Source organism: Rutilus rutilus (assembly GCF_951802725.1).
Source record: "Rutilus rutilus genome assembly, chromosome: 4".
Lineage (NCBI taxonomy): Eukaryota > Metazoa > Chordata > Actinopteri > Cypriniformes > Leuciscidae > Rutilus > Rutilus rutilus.
In genome coordinates this window covers 6,528,162-6,551,996 of record NC_140212.1, presented here as the reverse complement: position 1 = coordinate 6,551,996, position 23,835 = coordinate 6,528,162, and the positions used below count along the sequence as shown (strand labels likewise).

General features: G+C 39.2%; 1 protein-coding gene across 2 annotated transcripts in view; it reads right to left on the bottom strand.

Moving 5' to 3' along the window:
• The window catches only part of rassf3 (Ras association domain family member 3), a gene marked incomplete at its 5' end in the record, with an annotated part of 37,336 nt that overhangs the window by 7,043 nt on the left and 6,458 nt on the right, over positions 1-23,835 (bottom strand). The window contains 2 exons of one of the 2 annotated variants that reach the window (XM_084406708.1): positions 1,977-2,084; positions 21,247-21,380. In XM_084406708.1, coding sequence (XP_084262834.1) covers positions 1,977-2,084; positions 21,247-21,380 — 242 coding nt within the window. Of the gene's footprint in view, positions 1-1,976; positions 2,085-12,170; positions 12,741-21,246; positions 21,381-23,835 lie in introns of those variants that run through there. The other variant, XM_084406709.1, reaches the window with a different exon arrangement.

Here is a 23,835-nt window from a genome sequence, read left to right as displayed (position 1 = left end):
CAGCAGCAGTTTATTTTGACAAAATGCTACATTGCTGTTTTTAGGACAAATGTATTTTCTAAGAATGCCTCTCTTAATTAGTTTTGAGAAAGTCTGATTCGTTTCAGCAAAACGGTTCCTTTCAGGCAGGCAATTTCAATTAACTGATTCAAAACATACAGTATATATCATATATTATAGTTTTATTTAAAAGTAAATGTATGAGTATAAGTAAATTTTGTCCCAAATAAATACTGCTTTGGTTTTATGACTAAATCAAATAGTCATTGATTATACGTTTTAAGGTTTAACCTTTTTTTAAAGGACAGCTTAACTATATAACTGCTTAATATGAGTAGTAGCTTGTAGCTTGACAAGCTTCGGTTTCAAAGCAGCTTCCTCAACACTGTTGAGCACATCTTGCCGTGTTATCTGACTGCGTCCAGATGGGGCTCAGATTTGAGGTTCTTCTGTCTGTAAGCTCATTAGTCCAAATGGCAGCCGTGACTGCAGGCTACAGGCGAGACACGGGGGGTGTAATTACAGCTCACACACCTCTGAAACTCAATGCATTGCTCACTGCCACACTGACACACAACCCCACTGAACACAGGCCTTAAACGTAATGATCCAAGACTGGATGCTTAAAGTCCCTGTAAAGTCAAAATTAAGTATGTGTTCTGAGTTTGTCATACCACCGAAAAATGTGTTATTAGCCACCCAGCCCAATTTCAATGATTAAAAAAGCCGCCAAGTAAATAAAATAAGCTATCAAAATCTCGAAAAAATGAGCAGTAGTCTCAGATCTCAAACGCTGGGGGCGTGTCCGCTGGCTGCGCTGTAACCACGCCCACTCGCGGGAAATATGACTCGCGCACAGCTCGTGCATGTCGGCGCGACGGGAGGATGAAGGCCGAAGCGGACAGCGGGAGATAGTCGGTTCGGCCCCATAATTCACCAGTAACAGCGGATTATCAGTGAATTCCAGTTGTCTCCAACGAAAGTAAACTATCCTGATCTCTACAGAGGCGGGTGTGGTGGTGATCATCAGCTCTCCATCAAGGTAACGTTAGCTCTTCACAAGATAAATCCACCTCTTCTTGATATGATCATTTTTCGGAAATTTAAATAAGGACACCGATCTGTTTTCTAAGTGATTGCATCCAGGGAATACGCATTTACATGACGAAGGCATAGCCAGAGCCGTGGGCATAGTAGCTAGCAAACTGTAGGCTGTCTGATAGTAACTCGCGATTGAGCGATAGGCTTAGTGACTCCGTGCGTCATCAAGTAGGGGCCCAATCAAGCTCAGGGGGTCGCAGTGCGTCATCGAGCCCCCGTTTTAGCCCCGCCCAAAAAAATCCGGCTCACAGCAAGGGTGAAAAACTGTTAAACGGTCTAACTCCACAATTTAGTACTTTACAGTTCTCAGTCTTTGTAACATGTTTTAGCAATACATTTCTAGCACTTATAATGTGTTTAGAATTTTTTTGTAGAATTGCCTTTACAGGGACTTTAATGAGTAAAAATATCAGATATACTAATACAAAGTGTTTGTGCCACGCTGGCTTAGTCTAGTCCAGTCCAAGTCTAAACAACACAAAAACAGTCTGCGATAAGGAGCTGCGATCTGGACAAAGGTACAGTGGTAAAGTCTGATTTTCTGAACTCACAGTCCTTATGGCTGTCACATGATACATTAGGAGGCATGATAAACTGATTACGCCATGGGACAATGATGAAGCTTTTATTAAACTGACAAACATAAGTCTGAGAATTTGTCACATGACAAAAATGTCCTTCTGCAATATTGTAAAACAACTTTTAATCCATAATACATTCAGTATAATTCTAGATTGTATTTTCTGGAAATCTGAGCTGACTGAACACTGATGTTCAGCTGTAGATGGAGAATGTGGATGGACTTTTGAATTTTGACAATTTGTAATTAGATTATTGTATGACCTATTTGTAAAAAACAGAGATCAACAACTCACCAGTGTCATTTTAAAGTGGTCACGCGAGTCTGCATTGTACTGCTCGACCTTCTTTCTGATCTCCTCGTGAGTGAGATGAGTGCGCAGCTCTTTCTCTTTCTCCACATCCTGAAACACAGACAGTGAACATAAGCATTTAGCAAACGAAGGTCAGCACAGGTCAACCCGCAGCTTATTTTGACAGCAGAAGAGGTACAACTCCAGTCCTGCTGAATAATGGATCCATTCAAAGCAAAGGCTTCTTTGTCATGAGCCTGTTCCTGATGCGTGAGCCCACATAGGCTATCCATTCTCTTAACTTGTGACATCCATGAGTGGCATAATGACAAATACAGATTATTCCAATACTTATCAGTTTGCTTCATCTGAGTATCCCACAGAAGATAGCAGCAGGGTAAACAAATAATAGCATTTTCCATCTTTTTTTATTTATTTGTAATATACAGTACATTTTAAATGCATCTTGTTCCTTAAGCCACCAAAATATGAACCCTTTAAGTTTTGAAAATAAAGCACTTTTCTGGAACAATGCAGCACTTGAAAGTTACAACCAGCAGAATATTGTATGAAACGTGCAGCGCACTTGGTCTTACATGGTCATATCAGCAAGAAGCTGATCCGTTTCATGAGCGCTCAAAGCTCAAAACAAAAGCATAGAGCCCCTTATAAGGAAACAGTCCTGGGCTAAAGTGACAACACACTGATGGACAAGGACCTTCTCAGCTAACAGAGTCCAGAGGCTGAATACTGTGAGTGAACTGTTAAAGACAGTCGTAATTCCCCTCCTGCAAGGGCCAAGACTGCCTGGAGGGTTTGGAATAACAGGTGGTTTTGTGTTGCGTGCACTGATAATGAATGTTACAGTGCATGAGTCACACTGTTTTCATACCAAGAAAACATCTACTTAAAGGCTAAACACGTTTTAAAATTTCTGAGTTTACTATAAAGCCCCTAAAGCTCTTAGAACAAACATGTTTCTGTGCAAAATTACTACACTTTTCAAAACTGACCTTTTAATTCTTGTATTATTCTTTCTTAAGTAAGTGCAGCCTGGATAACCGACAACATAATTCAATATCTGTAAATGAATAACTATTAATATATGTTTGAATTCATATTTAAGTTCACTTTATATTTTAATTCCCAGATAGGGTTTTTCCCATGCCGAACGTTAGCATGCTAAAGCAGAGCACCTTTAAGCCTTGATCAACAAATTCATCTTTAAAGCGCCAATGAAAGTATTGTCTCTAGTGTTCTCACGATAAAGAGACACCTTTTGTGTGCCCAATGGGACTAATCTTTAATGACAGAGCTTAGTCTGTCCACTACTTTGGACGTGCCAACCGTCACACCAAGAGGGTCATTAGCTTAATCGCGTGACCATCCTGACAAGCACAAATGAGAATGGAAAACAATACTTTCCAGACTTTCTTATAAAAGGATTCTGTCATGTGTTCAGATCAGACCAATTAACCAGAAGAAACGCTCTTATATGAAGTCACAACTACAAGCCGAGAGCCCATTAATTCCCCATTCTCCACAACAAAAGCTGGTAAGAGCTTTTTAAATGAGGGGGCGAGAATGGCAAGGGATTGCAGCTCAACACATCAGCTTGTGCCGCCTATGGGTTCAGTGATGTGGTCTCTGAGTTGTTCATTAGCCAGGCTGAACCATGCATGTCGGTTATGTAAACTCTGATTGGTCCCCACAAAGGAATAGTGAGACCTGACGCCTGCTTCATTTCAGTGCACCAACATCGTCTTTCAACAATGTAGTCCTAGGAATTGATGTTGATATGTCTAGCTATGAGTGGTTTGTCAAGGTACTGCTGACGTAATGTTTGGGAAAGTAGACACCATCAGCAATGTGAACAGAAGGCTGTGCAGAACTAAACCAGGAAGGACAGGGTTAACACGGATGCCTCTGCACAGCAGAGTGTGACAAAGGCAAAATAAACACTAGGCCGATGAGGTAATGCGACAGAAAAAGCAGCTTTACCTCCCTTGTTGCGAGGGATTGTGTCCTCGCTCTCATGTGGAGCAACGCATTCCGAGAGGACAGAGAACAAGAAGAACAGGTTAAAGGTATCCCTGAGGTCCGACCGGACCGTCTCTACTTGTCAGAGATCAAAAGGAACATTAGTCAAAACATTAAAGGGAGAAAGTTAACTCAGCACTCTGTAGGCCCTATGGTGTCCTTAGCTGATAAGAAAGACCAGAGGGTGGGGCATGTGGTTATGTTAGGGTTTTTGTTCCTCGTTTTTAGTCATGCGTTAGCTGATTTCTGTCACACATGGTGGTCACGGCATACTCGACTTAAGTGGAACAGGACACATGAGGTGCGACCGAACTGGTTTTTCAGGGGCACTCCTACCTGACAAACTCTTGACTTCTGCAGATAAAGCACTTGATATCATCTGTGCTACTGACAGGCGAGTTAGATTAGCGTGTCCATCAGAAAAAATGACCAAAAGGCTTGGTGGACAAGGCAATCGAAAGACAACCTGCTTTTTATTTTTAGCTGGGCTTTTGCAGGGGATTTTCGGGCACGCCTAAAATGACAGCAGCTCATCACGCTTGCCAATGTACACTGATCTGCAAGCAAAACAGCCCCTTCTCATTCCCCCTACCCCACAGGAAGTCCCTTGTCACCACACCTTTCCTCCCCAACACATTCTTCAGCTAATGGAGTTTCTGAGGCGAGCAGAAGAACCGGTCAATACCCTTATACAAACCAAAGGCTGGACTCCAGTCACTGGCCGATTGTTCGACAACCGAAGGCATAAAAATGACCATTCTGTGTGGCTTCCTACTCAGCAGGACAGTAGGCAGATTAGACTGCATGATGTGATTCTTGAATAGTCATAACTACAGGGAGGTTTACAGAGTACAGGAAACCACAGCCAACAAGAATAGAGGAATGGAAAGGAACTTATTGTGGGCTTGGTGAACACTCACACCAAAGCTCATCAACTGCTTACATTACTGATAACACAATTCATGTTGTGAAACAAAAATATAGTGTCATATAATTCTGGACTTTGATGAAAATTCTGAAATTTTTAGTTTAAGGGGTGTTGAGTTGCATTGCCTACAATCCCTGTTGCCTCAAATCTTTAATAATGTAAAAATAATGTCTTTTGGTTTCTCTCTTCCCATAAATCTAAATGCTTTCGCAACCAGCACAGTTCATGAGGTTATCTATCCATGCAGGTATATGACTCTTTCATTTTAATTACTATATAACATCTCCTCACATGGAAATGTACACATGCCTTCATACGCCAATCAGACATTGTCCTTTAACCCTCGATGCTCTCCTAAACTTCCTTCTACAAATTACAGTTTCATAACTCTGTTTATGTCTGCAAGGAATGGCAACGGAACAAGAAAAAAATACCATAATTTATATTATGAAAGCTAGGCGTGCTTGAACAACACTACATGTGTGAGGTAAGAACGTGGAAAATAGGATTTTCCTTTAGCTCCTTTAACACAAGCAATTTGATTATACAAGTTGTATAGGCCTATTTACTTTGTTACAGTCAGAGAGTGTTTGAACATTGTGTTTCTAACATTGCTAGAAGAACTGTAATGGTATTATTAAGTACTCATATTGGTACTTGGTCTCGGCAAGGACCCAAATGCAAGTACTTCTACTTGGTCTGAAAAAAAGTGGTATCGGTGCATCCCTAATCTCCTCTGTTGCTCTCCACAACAGACAGGCCAATTATAACACAAGAGCCCCTTATGGACTCTTACGAGCTGTTTTCATAGGAAAGCATGACCGATACCTCCCAGCAATTTCCATCCCAACGTCATAAAGCTCTGCTGGGATAGTAACTTGTGACTGACAGCTTGGTTTCGAGGTTCAGAGTTTTCACTGAACAAGTAGGGCCATTCTAGACCTTCAAACATATTTGTAGGTACTTCACAATATTCCCAAGAAGGTGTCAGTGACTTAGCCTACTTAGGATTTATGGGTAAACTTAGCTTCAAAGATTACTGATAACATAGGATATGAGCTGAAACATAAAAACAGGGTGTGGTTTGTTTTGCTTGCAACTGAAGGCAACACTATACTAAGAGAGAGAGAGAGAGAGAGAGAGAGAGAAGACTTCTTAAGAAAGTAGGAAACTTTAGCCCTTTACAAACCAAAAATACTCGTCCTTCATGCTCAACGCAGAATTGAATATGATCCTGGGCTGATTCACAACAGAGAGGAAGTAGAGCTGTCTGACTCACCACATCGGCCCGATTGATCATAACAAAACCTGTCAGGCCAGATGGGGAATACAGTGACTTCACTGAGCTCAGAAAAAAATTAAATACAATCTCACTGTATGACGTCCCAAGTCATTATTATGCCCACTTACCACAGCTGTGGCCAACTGTGAGAAATTGAAGAAGGTGCTCATCTGTTGTTTTTGACTGAAGAGATGCCACACAAAGCTGAAATATGAAACCACAAACCAGAAAATGTCCAGCTAAAATGCCAAATCTGACATATTAGGTAATAAATATAGGCCAAAGGGGGAAGATACATGACGTCAAACAGGCCTCCGTTCGCCTGAAAGACCTTCAGAATCACATCCAGCTAATTTGCAGTTGGAGAACAAACAGAGTCTTTCAAATGTATCATTAACAGGATGTACTCTCTGAGCACATTTACTTGTGACAAAAATTAACCCAGGAAGGGGAGTTTTAACTAAAGAGTGTAGAAGATCTGCAACTGACAGCAAAAACAAAACAGAAATAAGATTTGGCACTAAGAATGTCATGAATCTAACAATAAAAATCATGATATAGCTGTGAAGATAATCTGTGAAGATATAGCTGTGAAGAATAAAAAGGACCTTTGTTCATTGGGATATAGGATACATTCACCACAGCACAGTGCTCAGCGATGATGTCATCCCAGAGAAGTGATGGCTTAGGAATGATTTCAAAGAAAGAGGTAAAATGAAAGAAGCTGAGATCAAATGTGACACATACCAGGTGCAAGCCATGTGACCTACGCACTCAAAGAACCTATCCGGTTTCAAAGTCACATTTGCCAAACTGTGCCTTATCTCCTCACTCAAATGTGGGTGTGTTTTTTCTAGCAAACGATTTCATTCAAACAACTAGACTAACATGAAAGTTATATATACAAATTGAAGATTGGAGATGAAAGGACTAAAGGCCATTTTAGGTTTTAAAATGATAGGGATAATGGAAGCTTCAACTAATATTTATCCCGAATAAGGTGCATGTGCAAAACTGTCAACAGTTAGATTAAATCAAATCCAGGAAGCGATAAAACTCTAAGAAAACTCTGGAGTCTAAGCGCCATTTCCTGATGGATCCATATCTCCAACTGTAAAACACAGAGATATTTAACAGCAGAGCTTTCTTTGAATTAAAGCATGACCTAGTCCATAATCACAACTGCAAATGGGCCAAACTTTAACCAAAAGACCCGTTCTAGTTCTAATACCACACAACATGTTATGTTAATGCAAACACTATTACATGTAGATGTAATGTAACAGAGGAGACTTTAAGACTAGATTTATTGTTCTAATTCATTGGCAATGTTCAAACGTTGGGCCTTATTTATGAAACACAAGTCATTTTATTTTACATACTCCAAACTTCAACAGGTAATTCCCAAACCATGGCATGTGTTCCCAATGTCAGCTGGAGATTTTATCTGCTGACTGGGCAGAGGTTTTGTGTGACATTCAGCCAATGGACCGCAACATTGCAAGACCAAGGCAACCGCCTTCATCTAGTCTTATCTTCCTCTTAACTGTAATTACAGCTCTTCTCAGAGAAACTGCAACCAGATGCTCTACATGTGTGGATCCGCATGAGTTTAACAGAGCCGTGACCACGAGCAATGAGAGGGAGAGATTGCGATGTGTAGGTCCGTAAATGTCAACTTTTGACCTGTTTTCAAAGCATGAGGACAATCAAATGCCTCTCCATAATCACAACTGCAAATATATATAAAAAAGCAAACTTGTGAAACGCTGACGGCATGCACAAAAGCAATCAGATAGACAGGGGTTTTGAGGATTTAGCCTAACAGCTGTTGTTAATCCATGCATTGACTATTAATGTTGGAAAATAAGTTCAGACTTTGAGAAGGTGCTGTTAAATGTTTCTATCATCAAAGGCAGCTTGTAATAGGGCACTGGAGAAACACACACCTGGATGATAATCAAATACTGCTCCGTGATGCACAATGCTACATTGTGGGCTAATCAGATTAAATGGCAATGCTCTCTTGATGATGATGAAAACAAACACAGTGGCCTACTGGAGCCTTGTAATCTAATGCTTTCCTAAACAGTCAAAAATATTGCTCCAGACCTTGTTTTGATTTCTTAATAATTTGGTTTTGTGTAATGCAGGATCTGAAACCACTCAACCCTATCCGTTCATGTAACAGTGAGCCGTTACAGACGAGCAAACAAAGTGAAATTCTTTCCAATCTGTGATGCAAGGGCATAAAACATGAACTTAGACAAAACAGCAGCACAAAAAGTGTTTTTTTTCATGGTATGAACGGAGCAACACATTGCTAAAAAATTATCTGGAGAAACTTTTTGCTTTTCATTCCGCAGTATTAACAGCATGACCGTTTCACATCGCCTTCTCTAAACAGTTTCCCTTATGTGAAGGTCTGACACCAGCACTATCCGTTTTTTAAAGCACTTGTCTAGGTCACATTCCACCCCCCCAAAAATATATATTTTTTTAAACATTTAGATCTTGCATAAATAAAATGAAATCTATTTACAGAACCATTAAGATTGTTTGAATTGTTATGTTATTTATTAAACACAAACCACTGCAAAATTACAAAAAATACACTACAAAAGTTTTGTAATGGTCAAAAACTGTAATGATGATTCTTATTAGAGTATACAGCATTTTTACTTTTTTATTTTAATTAGCATTAATGAAAGACAGTACAACAAATACTACAATTATGCACTCTCTATTTTGAGGGGAACTAAATCACCCCCAAAAAAGTTACTTTTTTTCTTTTACAATTTCTGTCTTTCTCACTATTTTGGTGTGAAATTACATGTTTTTGGCTGGTTTTGTGAGATTTACCCAACCAGTCCTTTACAATTTACAGTGTGGCCTATTAATCCATCTTTTAAATGAATTGCACATAGCAGTGGAAAAGTTCTACTGTCTATATCTATTCTAGTTTGTTTGAGAAGATATGGGCATTATGATATAAACATTTACTCTCAGTCCCTTGAATAGCAGGCGTTTCCAGCACACACTCTCTATCTGGATTTCCAGCAAGTATCCTCTACGCAGGATTCTGCTCTCGTGTAAACTCAGACTGGAGTCAGCTCAGGTCTGCATTAACATCCTTCAAGATTTAGTTTTATCTTTCTGAGTGTGGCTGACATGAAAGTCTTCATCTAATGCTCAGTGAGTGCATGAACTCCTACAGGTACCAGACGCAATCCACATCATCAATGTGATTAACGGTCCAAACCCGTTTGACCGATCACCTGATCCCTCATGAGGAATTAATGTAATGACTCAAAATACTTTGATCAGTATCTGACGGCTGAAACACAGCAAGCGGAAAGCTCAGGATAAACCTGGAAATCCTTGTGAAACAATGGAGGAGAAATTTTCACAAGAGTTGAGAGCTAAGTTTCTTTGTGCTTTCAGTGCCTATGTTGGCAAAGCATGCGAATATCCAAGGCCAATGACGTCACGTCGTGCACAAACCATTCGCCACCCAATCGAATGTTGCCATAAAAACAAAGCAAGTTACAGTAAACAAGCACACAAATGCAAAAACTACAGGTAGAGTAGCGGCAGTCTATAAACACGGGCTTCTGTATTCATCCACAGCAGATTTTGAGTTTGATCACTAATTTAATTTCCCCTCATTCAGGCCTTGAGATATAAAAACAGCCGGCAGACTGTAGATAACGTCTGTCTTTCTTTAAAACCTTTTTCGCCACAACTGTCCTAAAAAGCAAATGTCTGAAAAGCAGGAAAACTGTTTCAGCACTTCTAACTTACACAATTCACATTCTCTCTTACAAGCCACTGTAAATATAATCGGCTGCTTAATGGAAAGTGAACTCAGCCGTTGCCTAAATGTACTGTATAGACTGCACTTGTACTGCTTTCTTGAAATGATTCAACAATATAAACATTACCGATTTTCACTCCAATAAATTGAGCCATTATGGTCATTGGTTACAATGTTTCTCTGTACGAACTGAGCGTTGTGGCCCACACAAACCCCCATCATGATCCTGCTGTTTTGCAGGCCTGTCCTAGCAGCTGTTTCCCAGGGTCAGTGCGTTTGTGGCATGCAAGAGGTGACGAAACAGATAAAGTACAGGGCATGTCCGCTCCGCTTGATAATGACACTTTACTTTTGTAGATGCAACAGTACCTATTTGCATCTTGCGCATACTTTGCAGTGCTCTTTGAAATTTTGGTTAGTTTAGCTGATGATGAAATGGTTAGGGAGTTGGGGGGTTGGGCGTCTTTGGCAGAATGAAGTAACAGGAAGTGAGCTATAGCAATGTGACAGGCTGTTTAAGGAACTGACTCATTCCTTTTAGAGCAATTCCTTCTAAAGTTGCTACATTACACAATAGATAGGCCTAGTCATACATTGTGTACCGTGTGCAATATAAAAGTCTGGAATTTGATACATCAAGACTTTATAACAGACTCATAAGTCTGAGAGTAGCCTTTCTACTGGCTAGAGAGTCAGTTACCTTTTAAGGCAGAATAATAGTTAATATAAAGTGTAATGGACTGATCTGGAATGCTCTCACTGAGCTTGCTGTAATGCATCCTGGGATTGCCTATCTTTCGGGACAGCCTTTGCAATGGCAACAAGCGCCACTCTCAGAAAATAAAGTACATAATTGTACCTTTAGGGGTACAATGGCTTGTCACTGGGGCTGTACCCTCAAGGGTACAATATTGTACCTTAACCTTTAAAAGAAAAGGTACATATATGTACCTTTTAATGCTTTTTGACCCTCAAAAATGTACATATATGTACCTTGAGGTCCAATAATAAGCCCTATGGGGTACGTTAGTGTAGATTGTACCTTAGGGGACAGAAATGGACTCCTACTGTACCCCTATTTCTGACAGGGTATGATGCCTTAAAATGATGGCTTTGTAGGTAGCTAAATGGGTTTTGGGAAAGAGTCCTAGACGGCCAATGAAACAATCTGCAACAGTTTCCCCCGGAAAATTGAAGTCACATGACAGCATTAAAATCATGAAAACTTGTCTCCACTGACATTTTTCTCACAATCGGGTAATTGACAGAAGTGTGGGGGTGAAACTATGAATCTTTTCTCTTTGAGCCCCTCTTGCAGTCACACATGACTGAGTAGAGGCCATATTCAAATCACATGGGGGTCAGTCACACTGACTGCAGTTTTAATAGCAACTCAGTCTAAGACAGCCAAGTAAAACTGAAATTTTGAGCAGTTGTCTTTGATACGGTGGCATATGATGTCAGCCAATTGACAACCACACTAAGCATGAAAAAGATACTAAACAAAAAAGCTTTCATGAGCTGAGTGACCTACTTTATCATAACTTCAGTGCCATGATGGCATGACGTAATGCTTTTAAATAAAATCATACACAATCAAATAACACAGACGTCATACACAATCAAATAACACCCTTAATAATGATAATATGCATAATAAATCAAAACAAACTAGTGTTAAGTGTGCAGTACTGTGCTAAACCCATAATTAAGCCTATTAATGATGACCATGTAGCAAAATTAATGTTAGAATCCTCTTCAATACTCAGTGTTTTAAAAAGTACTTTCTCAATACAATCTGACACAAAAGAGGCTTTATCTAAGGTCATTAAAATCATGAACATGCCTGCAGGTATAGCTACCTCATAGGCCTAATGTAACATTCACGTATGCAACAAGTTAAATAACAGTACGATAATACAGTATGTCTTGCTTATGGTAAACTAAAATTTAGACTCAGGTTCAAACACTACAAATCAATGAGCTGTTGTGCTTATTATAATTTTTTTCCCCTATAAATTCAAAGCAACAGCTGATCCCAAAAACGCAATATGGCACGTAAGCTTCCAAAAACAAAGAAACAAACAAGCAAGTAAATAAAGTGATATAAATAAATGTAAATATGATCACCTTGAGGTTCGTGGGTTTAACCGAAGGCTTTTTGAACAGGGAGGTTCTGGCAGTGAAAAAATATTCCTCTGAATCCTCTTCCAAACTACTGTATCCACTACTCATTGTGCTCGTCCACGACATTTGAAGAGAAACTCGGACACATCCAAAAATAGGCTTTATATTCGCGCATATAACTGTACTGTATGATAAAATCAAACGGAGGAGTGAGTCAACGCTGCGAAACGTGAACCGCGCGAGTCACTGTCGCTCCCTAACCCTCGACTGTAAAATCTCTAAAAGTCGAAACAGTCGCCAAATTCCCCCCAAAAACTTTTCCGTTTCTGTTTAAATTATGTAATACCAATATCTAATAAACGTATTAAGTGTGGATAATACTTAAAATGTTTTAAACCATCAAGGAAAACACGTCCAGTCGAGTCCTTCCCAAACACGTTCAAACTAAACTGAGTTCAATAAACCGAAGCGACTCGCTGTAGAGAACACACCCACCCACACACACACACACACACACACACACACACTCGAGGAGCATTTCCTCATTCACTGGCTCCCATTGCGTCCCCTACCTGTGCACCTGATTAATGTTTTTAATAAAGTTCTTTTCATAAACGACGGCAAGGGTAAGTTAATAAGATATAATAAAGTAATGTTCAATAAAAACAAAGCTTAATTTATAAGTAGTAATAATCAGGAGAAACAATTCTTCCTCCGAGTAATAGAGTCAAAGTCCCTTTATATATAGTCTTTGTTTTATATAGTTCATTATTTTGTGTGCACGCTGTTGTCAAGCAATGTAGGACTAGGCTACAGAAGCTTCAAATTAATTGCGGCGGGAATTTTATAACTGCTTCGACTGCTTCTCATCCAGTCACAATTAATAGTAGGCTATAAACGCTTTTCCTCTGTCCAAATATCAAAAATACAATTGGAAATCTATTTTTTAAATGTAAGTTCACTTACCTCTATAAGAATGCAACATACAGATGCAAGTTTTCTTATTTTCCTTCTTTGAAACATAGCATGGACAACTTCTGAAGTTGGTGCAGGCCTACCATCTGAGCTAAAAATATAGGTTTGGGGCATTTAATGCAAGGCAGTACGCCCATATGAAAGGGAGTAGCTGTGGACCAATGCAAACATAAGGACTAAACTGTGTAAAAGTTGAAGACAGTTTGATGACAGTCTTCTGTGAGAGATCTGTGAGAGATTTGTGTGTGTGTGTGTGTGTGTGCATGTACGTAATGTATGGCAAGGTAACATTAATCCTTTGACCAATGGTTTTCCACAAGCGTGAGAACAACACCTTAAACATTGTGGAGGCTAATTAACATGTTTGGACAGGGACCTGTGTGTCCATGGTAACAGAGGAAATTGGCTGCCACCACTTTTACAAATTCTCACATTTCAGGTCATGTGCTCAAGACTACAGAGAGAAGTCCACTTAGCTGTTAATTCGGTTGTGAAGACCAAACTTCCATGTGGAAGCTGGTACTCAGTAAAAAAATTAAAATAAACCCATTCATCCATTGACAAATTACAAGCCTCATTTTTACGACTTTTTGTCCGACTTAAGGTCTGGTTTTGGATCTACTCCACAAGCAAACCCATTATTTTGGGGGTTAGCTGCTCTTTGTAATTTATCCAAAGATCCTGGGTCCCACTTTTCTATAGATCACAAATATCTGGAGATTTAGAAAGTTGTCCTAACATTACATGTAAGTTGTAAAAAAGTAACTTCAGGGAAAGTTTTTCTAAAAAGCTAAATAGTGCTTAAAAGAGCACAACATTTATGATATTCCAAGCAAATTTTCCACTGAACCCATGACGGCCGCAGCTTTGGCTTGCATTATCAGTCAGGCGAAATTCATTACTGCAACCACCGCCAAACAAGCACAGACATTATCTTTGCTGTGTTAACAGCTGCTTTGAGGTTATAGCTTATGTTTCCAAACAATTTTCCACTTTATACATGTATATTTTGTATTTAACAGTGCGTCACCCAGTCACCCAATGGTAACAGCCCACCCAGTCAAGAAAAAAAACATCATTCATTCCAAAGAGTGAAATCCAAGCAACATCTGCAGTAGATCAAGGACAGGGCAAACCACACCCCACAAACTGCAGCTTTCAAGAAGTTTGGGGAAGGACAGTGCTTAATTTAAACCCAAGAACATGGAGAAGACCTAAAAATACCCTGTCGGACAAGGAACGGCCAAATCATGCAACCCAAAGGCATCAGTGGTAGGTCAGTACGATGTCAAATTAGCACAATCTCATGGCCGTTCGGAACTATTTTACGTTTTGGTGAATTGGTGGTTAATTTGAATGGATTTGTACGATCCCATTTGTTTTCGTACAATCTGCTAGCAACAGTTGGGTTTGGGGTGTGAAGCTTCGTGCTTTTTATTCAAAGAACCGTACTCTTTCATTCAAATCTCATTGTATGAATTTATTTGAAATCTCTGAAAATAGTTACGTTTTCTCATGAGATCACGTTGAATCAACATACATTTTAGAGAAGATATATTTTTATAATGTGTTAATTGCTGATGCAACACCAACTTGTTGAATTGCACAATAAATTGAAGTGGAAGTACCCTCCATAAATCAGTGTTATCAAGGAGTGTGTGAAATTGTTTCGCCCCGCTTGGAGACTCATTCCATGTCCACTACAGAACAATAGGGTCTGGCAAGAGGGACACAGTGACCTGTGACTGCAACCTGTAGTTTTTCTGGCTGTGGGCCGTAGCCTTCATTATACATTACCCACATTCCTTTGCTAAAGGGGAGTGGCTCATGTTCTCAGCACAGAGGCACTGTTTATGTGGCGGAATTTACATGAAGGCATGTGGAATGTCTCGCAAATCAACTTCAATTTCATTTACATACGCACAGAGCTTACTGTGGGTGTGCGGATGACCTCAGGAAGTACACACCTTACTACGCTCAATGTCTGATCTGGCAGGGTGTGGTTTGAGAGGTCAGAGCGTAAAGCCGTTTCAGTCCTTTAATTGTCCCAAATGATAAGGCTAAACCTGTTATGACAAATTGCTACATGTATAGTGTTTGCTCTTTAATTATACTTCAAGAGACCATTGAATCAAGGTAATGTTAGAGAATTTCTTTGTTGACAAAGATGACTGTAATTATGAAAATTAATTTTAGACAATTAGTAGCAAACCTTTACACACCTTTACACACAAAATCACAAGTGACTTAAATCTATTTTTGTTTGAGGAAACCAATACTGTTAAGCAAACGCCAGCACCCAAAGGCACAGCATGATAACAAAGACACTATTGATATTTTTTATTGCTCGAGATATGAATAGTGATCTCAAAAAGACAAGAATCAGAGGGAAACAGACAGTGACCTCAGCTTCTCAGTCTAAACGCTAGCGAGATCCAAGCCGAGATCAGGGTTTTCTACACAAACAATCAGTGTTCACTATCCCTAGATGGCAATCATAGTCTTTTCTCCAGCCAAACCTCACAAATCCAGACAGTAAAGGAAGACTAAATAGAAGGTAATTTGGTACCAGAATGCACAAAGGACACCCACAGTTAAGTCTAACCCCAGTGCAGGTTCCGTCTTGTCTTGTGGTGGGTTTCAGAAGGTCTCTTGAAGTCTTTAAAGACTCTTTGTATGTCAGTCTGGTTTCTACAGTGCATGCAGGCACAAAGATCTATGCTATCTTACAATCTTTTAAACTCTGCTATACCCCAGGAAAGCCTACTTTGGTTTAAATAGTTTTATCTAAACATAAACATTGGGCTGAGATGTACCTGACCTCTATAAACAACAGCTTGATTCAAACTCTAGACTCTAGATTGATCGACAATGTGTCCATGATTGAATGAAAAGCGAGTGGAAGGATGAAGATAAGGCCTGATGGATTGTGAGGACAAATTTTTCCATTCCCTCACTCTGGGTGTTATATTAAATATAGTTCGGTTATTTTACCATTTTAGAGTCCAAACATAGTTTTACGGAACAGGTTTATCATGTCCTACAAGTGTCGACAAGTGTTGTTTAAAAGGTCCTACAGGTGTTATCAGACCTCAAAGGTTTGTGGATACATTGTGCAATCCGACCCATTGCTGAGCTTTTTACTTCTAGATCCAGCTGAGCCTGTCGGCTAATCCAGTCCTTCTGAATGTGGTGACGGCTGGGAGCAATTAGCAAACACTCATTCACATGCAGAGAAGCTGGGTGCACTTTTCCATGGAAAGATACTTTATTACTGTTTAATATAGTAGTAGCCACAGCAACCACTCAAAGGGTCTTCAGTTTTAGGGGCTCCATGGTTTCATTTACAAACATATAGGCTTGCTTTTGGCTAGCTTGATTAAAAAAAAAAACACTCTCTCAGGACCTGAGAACTCATATATCCATGCATTGATGCACTGTGATTACGTAGAAACTTTTACAGTGTTTAGAAACCAGCAAAATACAATAGTAAGTTCCAGAAGGTTTTTTTGGATCAGTGTGTGAGCATTATGTGAGGTGCTTAGTTACCACTGACCTAGTTGACAGAAGGAAGATCTAAAGAAAGAGGCGGAATTAGCTCTTAAAATAGACAGCGTCTAATCCCAGACCTGAGGGAAGACCTATACCTGCTTTTTCTGCTCTGAGGATAAGAGGGTTTGTCTTGTTTACAGTCGAGTGAACTAAAAGTCAAATATGGTCGGAGATTGTGGTCCACCAATAAGGTCAAGGGGCCTGACCTAGGAGGATATTTAAAGATTCCTTAAGGAACATCATCATGTGACTGTTAAAAGCCAAAGTGAATTCTTGTAGCATTCCAATTCAGCAAAGAATTACATATTTTCCCAAGCTGCATTACTGGACCAACAATCGTCAAATTGTCCTTTCAAAATCTTTCTAAGCAAATGTCAGTCTGACCCTACACAATGAATGCAATGCTTGAGGTTTGATATATAAATCAGCTGTCAGTAAATGCTAAAATACAGGCCTTTACAGGCCTTAAAGCACTCAAAGATCAGCTGGACTTTGGGTCCAACCCATTTAGCATGTTCAGCACTGATGCTTCATTACACATTTTCACATAATAGCATGTGTTGTGTGTTCCAACAGAATATAATAACGTGTTCCAATAGAATGGCATGAATAACCTAGTCAAACATCATGTTATCTGTGACATCTGACATCCGTTGCAGGCAGAAATAGTACGCAGGAATAACTAGACCCAATGTGACGCAGAGCCAAATCAAATCAGTCTAAGTGAATCAGTCAGTTGATTTACAATCTTTTCACATGACTGTCTGGACCTGATGCTGTACCTCAGATGTGAACTTTGACTAAAATATCTGTCCTTCTCTACTGACAGTAATTGGCTTACATGAACAAAATTCAATTCTAAACATACAGTAAACTTGACCAATAGAGACCAGATTGTGTGACATTTATCCCAATTTCTTGGGAGTCACATGGGTGTGTGGTTAGTGCGGTGGAGTTCAAGCTTTGCCTCTTGCATTCTGGACCAGCTTCACCACCCAAAGAGTTCCCAGCATTCAGCTCACGCCTGCCAAAAAACTGCTGCCTCAGAAAAAAAATGAACGACACACATTATCCTGCTGAATACTTGTGCTGAGTCTCAACTTTAACACGCTTTTTTTGGGAGCACTCATCTACAAAACAAGTTTTGCAAAAGATTGTGTTACAATAAGAACATATATAGATTAAATGTTCTTGATGGTCTCTCCCGCTGGCTTACAGTGATCTTTGGTATGTGCAAATGGGTGGGCACAATTGGAGCTTATTAGTTATTGTGGTCAATGCACCTCTGTTTTTGTGTTTGTATCTGTGCTTGAGTCTAATGTGGTGTGTGTAAGACGTGCTTGTGTGTGTGTGTGTGTGTGTGTGTGTGTGTGTGTGTGTGTGTGTGTGTGTGTGTGTGTGTGTGTGTGTGTACTCGGTTATGCTGCAGGCATCCTGTGACTGTTTCCTGACAGGAAACTCTCTCTTTCCTACATCTTTCTGTTTGTTCCTTTTCGTTCGGATCATATTTACACCTCTGTTTCTTTCTCAGGCTCCGCACACAATATTGCTGATCCAACAGTACAGCAATAATACGGCAGTGTTCTCCAAGGTAAACCAAACTTACACCAGCAGCTTTACAGTAAGCCATGTAAAGTCTCAGATATGAATCACCCTTACACTCTGAACAGACCTACTCATGGATTTATAAAGCTATATTTATAAAATAAACTGTTATTACATTAAAATTGGATTAGATGAGCCAAGAATGCAAAATAACTATATTACTTGGTTTAGATATGTACCTGTTAACCAGACATTAGGAATTAATTCACCTGTAAATATATTGTAAATATTTGTTTTGGGTAGTTAATATAAATAGTGGTGAAAGACTTAAACATAAAAAAAAAAAAATGAAATAAAAAAAAATTACAGCTAAACACAAATATTAAAAAAACTAATAAAATTACAAAAGCACATAACAATATTACTATACATTTTAACTAAAATTAAAATGAATAATGCATACTCTAAAAATATCATCTTCGGGAATTACATTTGCTCTACAAACTTGATGTTATGTTTTTGATGTCATTTTTCTCTTGTATTTTATCAGTGGTCTGTTTTTGCATTATTGAGTGGGTGTTACATGTAGACACCCTGTCCTCCCTCCATCCCTCTCTCAACCGTCAGCGCTCTGTGTGACCTTGTCTGGCCCTGTGTAACGTGGCTGACTCAACCGACTGTCTTCAGGGGGAGGGGGCTTTTGGTCTGGAATGTTGGGTCTATATGAAGAGTCAAACACACGCACACTAAAATGAATGTTAGACTCGTCCATGTTTAGACTGACACAGACAGCTGGTTCCTCACTGTCCTATGAGAATGTACACACCCATGTTTAATCCCAAATTACCAACGAACCAACTTCAGACCCCACACACACACGATACGGCACCTTCTAACAGTGCATTGCGTACTAAACATCCATTATACAAATAAACTAACAGCATAATGTGATTAATGGCACCATTGTGCATTCACATACATTTAATATGTGGTATATGTCACTCACACACACAAAAACAAAACAAAACAGACATAACAGCCAGTTGGGTTGGGTAAGTTACTCTAAAAAGTAAATAATTACTAGTTACTAATTACCTCTTCAACAGTGTAATTAGATTACTGTCAGTACTAATTACTCTCTCTAAAAAGAATTTAATTACTTATTACTAATTACTTTCTAAATCCCATATCAACCTCAACAAGCTGAATAATACAGGGAATGAGTTTTAATTCTTTCAAATAACTACTATAAAATTGCATGAATTATGCTTAAATTGACCAAACAATTTAATAGGAGAAGGTTACATAATAAACATACTATTTAACATCAGAGAATAGATTTTGATGTTAAACCCACTATTGTTTTATATAGAATTGTTCACACACCTGAATCAGATCATCAGCTCGTTAGGATAGACTCCATGAACTGAACTGAGTGTGTCAGATAAGAGAGACATCCAAAATGTGCAGAGCAGCGGGTCCCGAGAACTGGAGTTGAGAACCACTGGTTTATACCACTCCGATCTAATGGCATTTCATACAAGGTGGCTAATTCGTACAAATTTGTACGAGTGAGGTCGTACGGCTTAGCCACCTCATAAAATGCATATGAATTGCTGTGAGATCGGATTGGTCTATACACAGTAATCCCTTACTTTACTTTTTCAAGGGAAAAGTGATTAAATTACAGTAACTAATGACTTAGTAATTAGTTACACCCAACACTGATAACACCATTACTGTCACATAATAAAAATTGTCTTGGCATCCATTCAGCGTTTTTTTTAATGCGATATCCCAAAATGTGCATTAAAATAGGTGGATGGAAAAAGCTAATTTGACAATGAAATATCTGGGAATTAAGAAAATGAAGTCTAGTTTTAAGACTACTAAGGTTATTTTCATGATAATTAAGTACATTTCCCCCTCAAATAATAAAAAATCTCTTTCTCATTAATGTAAATCGTGTCTGCACTTCATAACAGCTAATACTTCCATGCATTTCTTCAGGTCTACTTTACAAACGTACTTTAAATAATATTTAAATCATATATTGATTTTTTCACTTCACCCTAAGGCTACTAATAATTTGGGGGAATAAATGTTTCCAATTGTCATGAAAATAATATCAAATGAAATGCTAAATATTTCTGATTTTGGAGTGCAAATATATAATCGGAATCACTTTTCTATTCCAAACAGCCACGATACAGTTCTGATCTGTAGCCACAGTAACACAGCAGTTTACATATTCCAATATATCTTCCTACGCCGCACTAAACTGACAGACCTGGATTAGTGTGAATAGCACACATACCACACTAACTTGTGTGTTGACCCCGCCAGGTCACACACACACTGCTCGTCTTTCATTCATACTGCACAGTTTACAGAGCGTTGGGAGTGATAGTTTTAGACTAGCACAGGCACATGAGAACAAAACTGGACACTATGGGGACCAGAGGAATTCTGCCCAAGAGTAATATCCTGCTATTGTTAGTTCCATGCCAAGTGCAGTGGGAATGAGTGTGTGTGTGCTCACATAGCGCTAAATAACAGTGTATCATCCTTTAGCTAAGTCACACCATTCCATTAAACAGGTCTAAGTGAAGACTAAAGAAAAGCAATAATTAGTATGACCAAACTATGATCAATACACCCATAGTAGAAAAAAACACATGATCTCAGCTAATGTCCGTACTAAAAAACGATATGCTTCTCCATTAATATGTTATCTGCCAATAAAGATTCAAATAACATACACAAGACCAAGGTGACCAAGAATGAATATAACATTGCTCAGTCTACATTCACAGCAATACTGAGAGACTAGTTTAGGTCATGTATCTGGAGTTTTACTCCCCCCCCTGTGGTCACACCTAACCATCACTAGCAGATGTGTGTGATTCTTAACATTCTCTAAGAGTTTCACTTCTGTACTTTAGTTTAGATTGAACTGAATGTGCATGCAAACGTGAAAGCACGCACAAATAATCTCTGTACTCACGCTGTGTGAGGACTGGTTGTTGTTCAGATGGTCCTGAGCAAGAGCGCTGAGTGGGCAGCCATTGATGGATCCGTTCTGATGGCAGTCTAGCGCCACCTGGTCACGGCACTGAGCATGACATGTGTATTTGCAACCTGGAGGAGAGGAAACAAGAACAGACAGCAGTTACTCCCACAGTATGCTTCAAATAATACCCTTTTAAAACTTTTATACCTAAAACTGAACTGAACTCGCCGCCTCAATGTAATAACATTGTAAAAAGTAAATATTTGCATGTTGCTAATGCATTTCTGATGTGTTTTCAGTGGTTTTACCACTGAAGGTGTAGTTTTGCAAGGTGTTATAGGTAACGAAAGCCCAATGCCTATATGATGCAAGTCCATTCTTTTCACACCTCTCCTCAACAAACTGCATAATTTTTATGGTTGGAGATTTAGTGAAATACGATGGTTTTTCTGGTGAGCTAAATGGAAATTTTGGTTTGCAAAAAAGATGCCGCACATGCAAATTTTTTACGTAGAAAAGTATAATCACGTGTTTAAGAAATCACCGACACATTAAGACAATTTAAAAGAATTCAACAATCCATTGTTAAAATACGGTCGATCTTTATAGTAATGTGTTTCACATGTATATATAATATGTATTGCCTGTGAAACCTTCTGGACTTAAAGTTATGTATACTTCCACATGCATATTAAGAATAAATGTTTTCTGAAGCTGAAATGAAACAGAAACAAAATCCATCTCAGAAATGCATTGTCATATAGACAATATAGACTGCTTTCCAATCCTCACCAGAGCCACTGTTCACAGAAAACATGACGCATAACCACATGCACTTGCTTATTCATGCACACGTTACATTCATGAGACATTTTTCAATGACTAAAAAAAAAATCCCTTTGGTGCTTTTATTTCAGTTCCCGCTGCTGTTATGACCTACCTGAAGACTGAGACTTGACTTGCTGAGTAATTTTGCCGTAAAGTTTGCAGAACGCTGCTCCCATCCCACTCAAGCATATGAGTGATGATGCTTTCTGTCTCGAAAGCTTAACTCACAGCATGCCATCACAAACACAAAAGCTCATCCTGTGCAGTCCACTCTCAGAACAGAACGACAAACTTATTTGTCTCTCGCCCATGCAATCTCCAAGGTAACTCTCTCTCTCTCTCTCTCTCTCTCTCTCTCTCTCTCTCTTTCTCTCTCTCAGTGTGCTGAGTCGATTGATTTGACTGTCAAATGATGAACGTTTTGCCCAGAAAATGATGGACACTTACAGGCAAGGTGATGAGGGAAGCACTTTGTATTTAAATGACTTTTTAACACTGCTGTAAACACCCCAGATTCATCACCCATATTCAGAATTATTAAACAATTAAACCGACCATTACTTTTACTGTTCTCATTACTGACAGCCATCTAAATCCTGCACATTCATCCATTATCCACTTTCTGCTCCTCTGGGTTTTAAATACCCAAATTTAATCTCGGCCCCTCAAACAGACAAGTAAAGGAAAATCACAAATAAGATCTTGTTAATATCTTAAACATTTATGCTACACAGCAACAGGATTAAATGTTCCCCCAGCAAACTCTCATGAGTTTCATGCAGAAGGGATCTCAGAAATCTCAAACTGTGCTCAGATTACCCAAAGTTTGTAATCAGAAGCCAGAATCTCAAACATTTCTCTAGGAATTCTTCAACGACCAAAGCATGTGAGCTATGCTGTCCACATTCATATCATAACTTTACTGTACGTCATACGCTCGTCGCTTATTTCAAATATGTCTTTTTATTTCTCCTTAAGAATTTTAGACATATAGGACAAAGTTAATGTTTGAATGTAACATCACTGAGATGTTCATCTCATCATCTATGATTGAACGCTGCTCTTTTTAAAGATCGGCAGAGAGCAGAATGACACTGAGGATGAGCAATGATAGGAGTGTGATGAAAGTGGATCTTTAATACTGGGGCATGATGGGTAATGGTTGCTTAAAGTGCCATTCTTTGCACAGAGCTGCGGTCTTGTCAGTGTAGGAACTGAGCTAATGTATGCACACACACACACAATCTGTTCTGGTCTCTGGGGCGGGTGGGAAGTGCAGACCTGCCTCGTCCTTAATTGCACTTCCCGTAATGAGGGACAGCGCTATCGATCAGGACCTGCCCCAGGAGCAACACACACACACACACACACACACACACACACACACACAGAATACTGCCCTCTATCCAGACTGTGGCGTGACGGTGCAATATTTGGGACTGTTTCTAAAACTTTGCATGTTGACAGAGAACAAGTCATTCAAGTTCTTAAATGTTTCCTTCATAAACACATTACCGAAAGTAGACAGCTCATATAACACAGACACACTCAGACAAAACCGTCATTCCCACAGCACTCTCACTTTCTTAATATTTACCACCCTCATAACGAAATAATATTAAGGTTCATTTGATTTCATTAACACTCTAAAAGAAAATATATGCAGCATCCCAATGAACATTCAATCAATTCTATGTAAGAAGCGAGATAATAAACAGAGCATCCCTTAATATAATGCATTGAAAACAAAGGTTG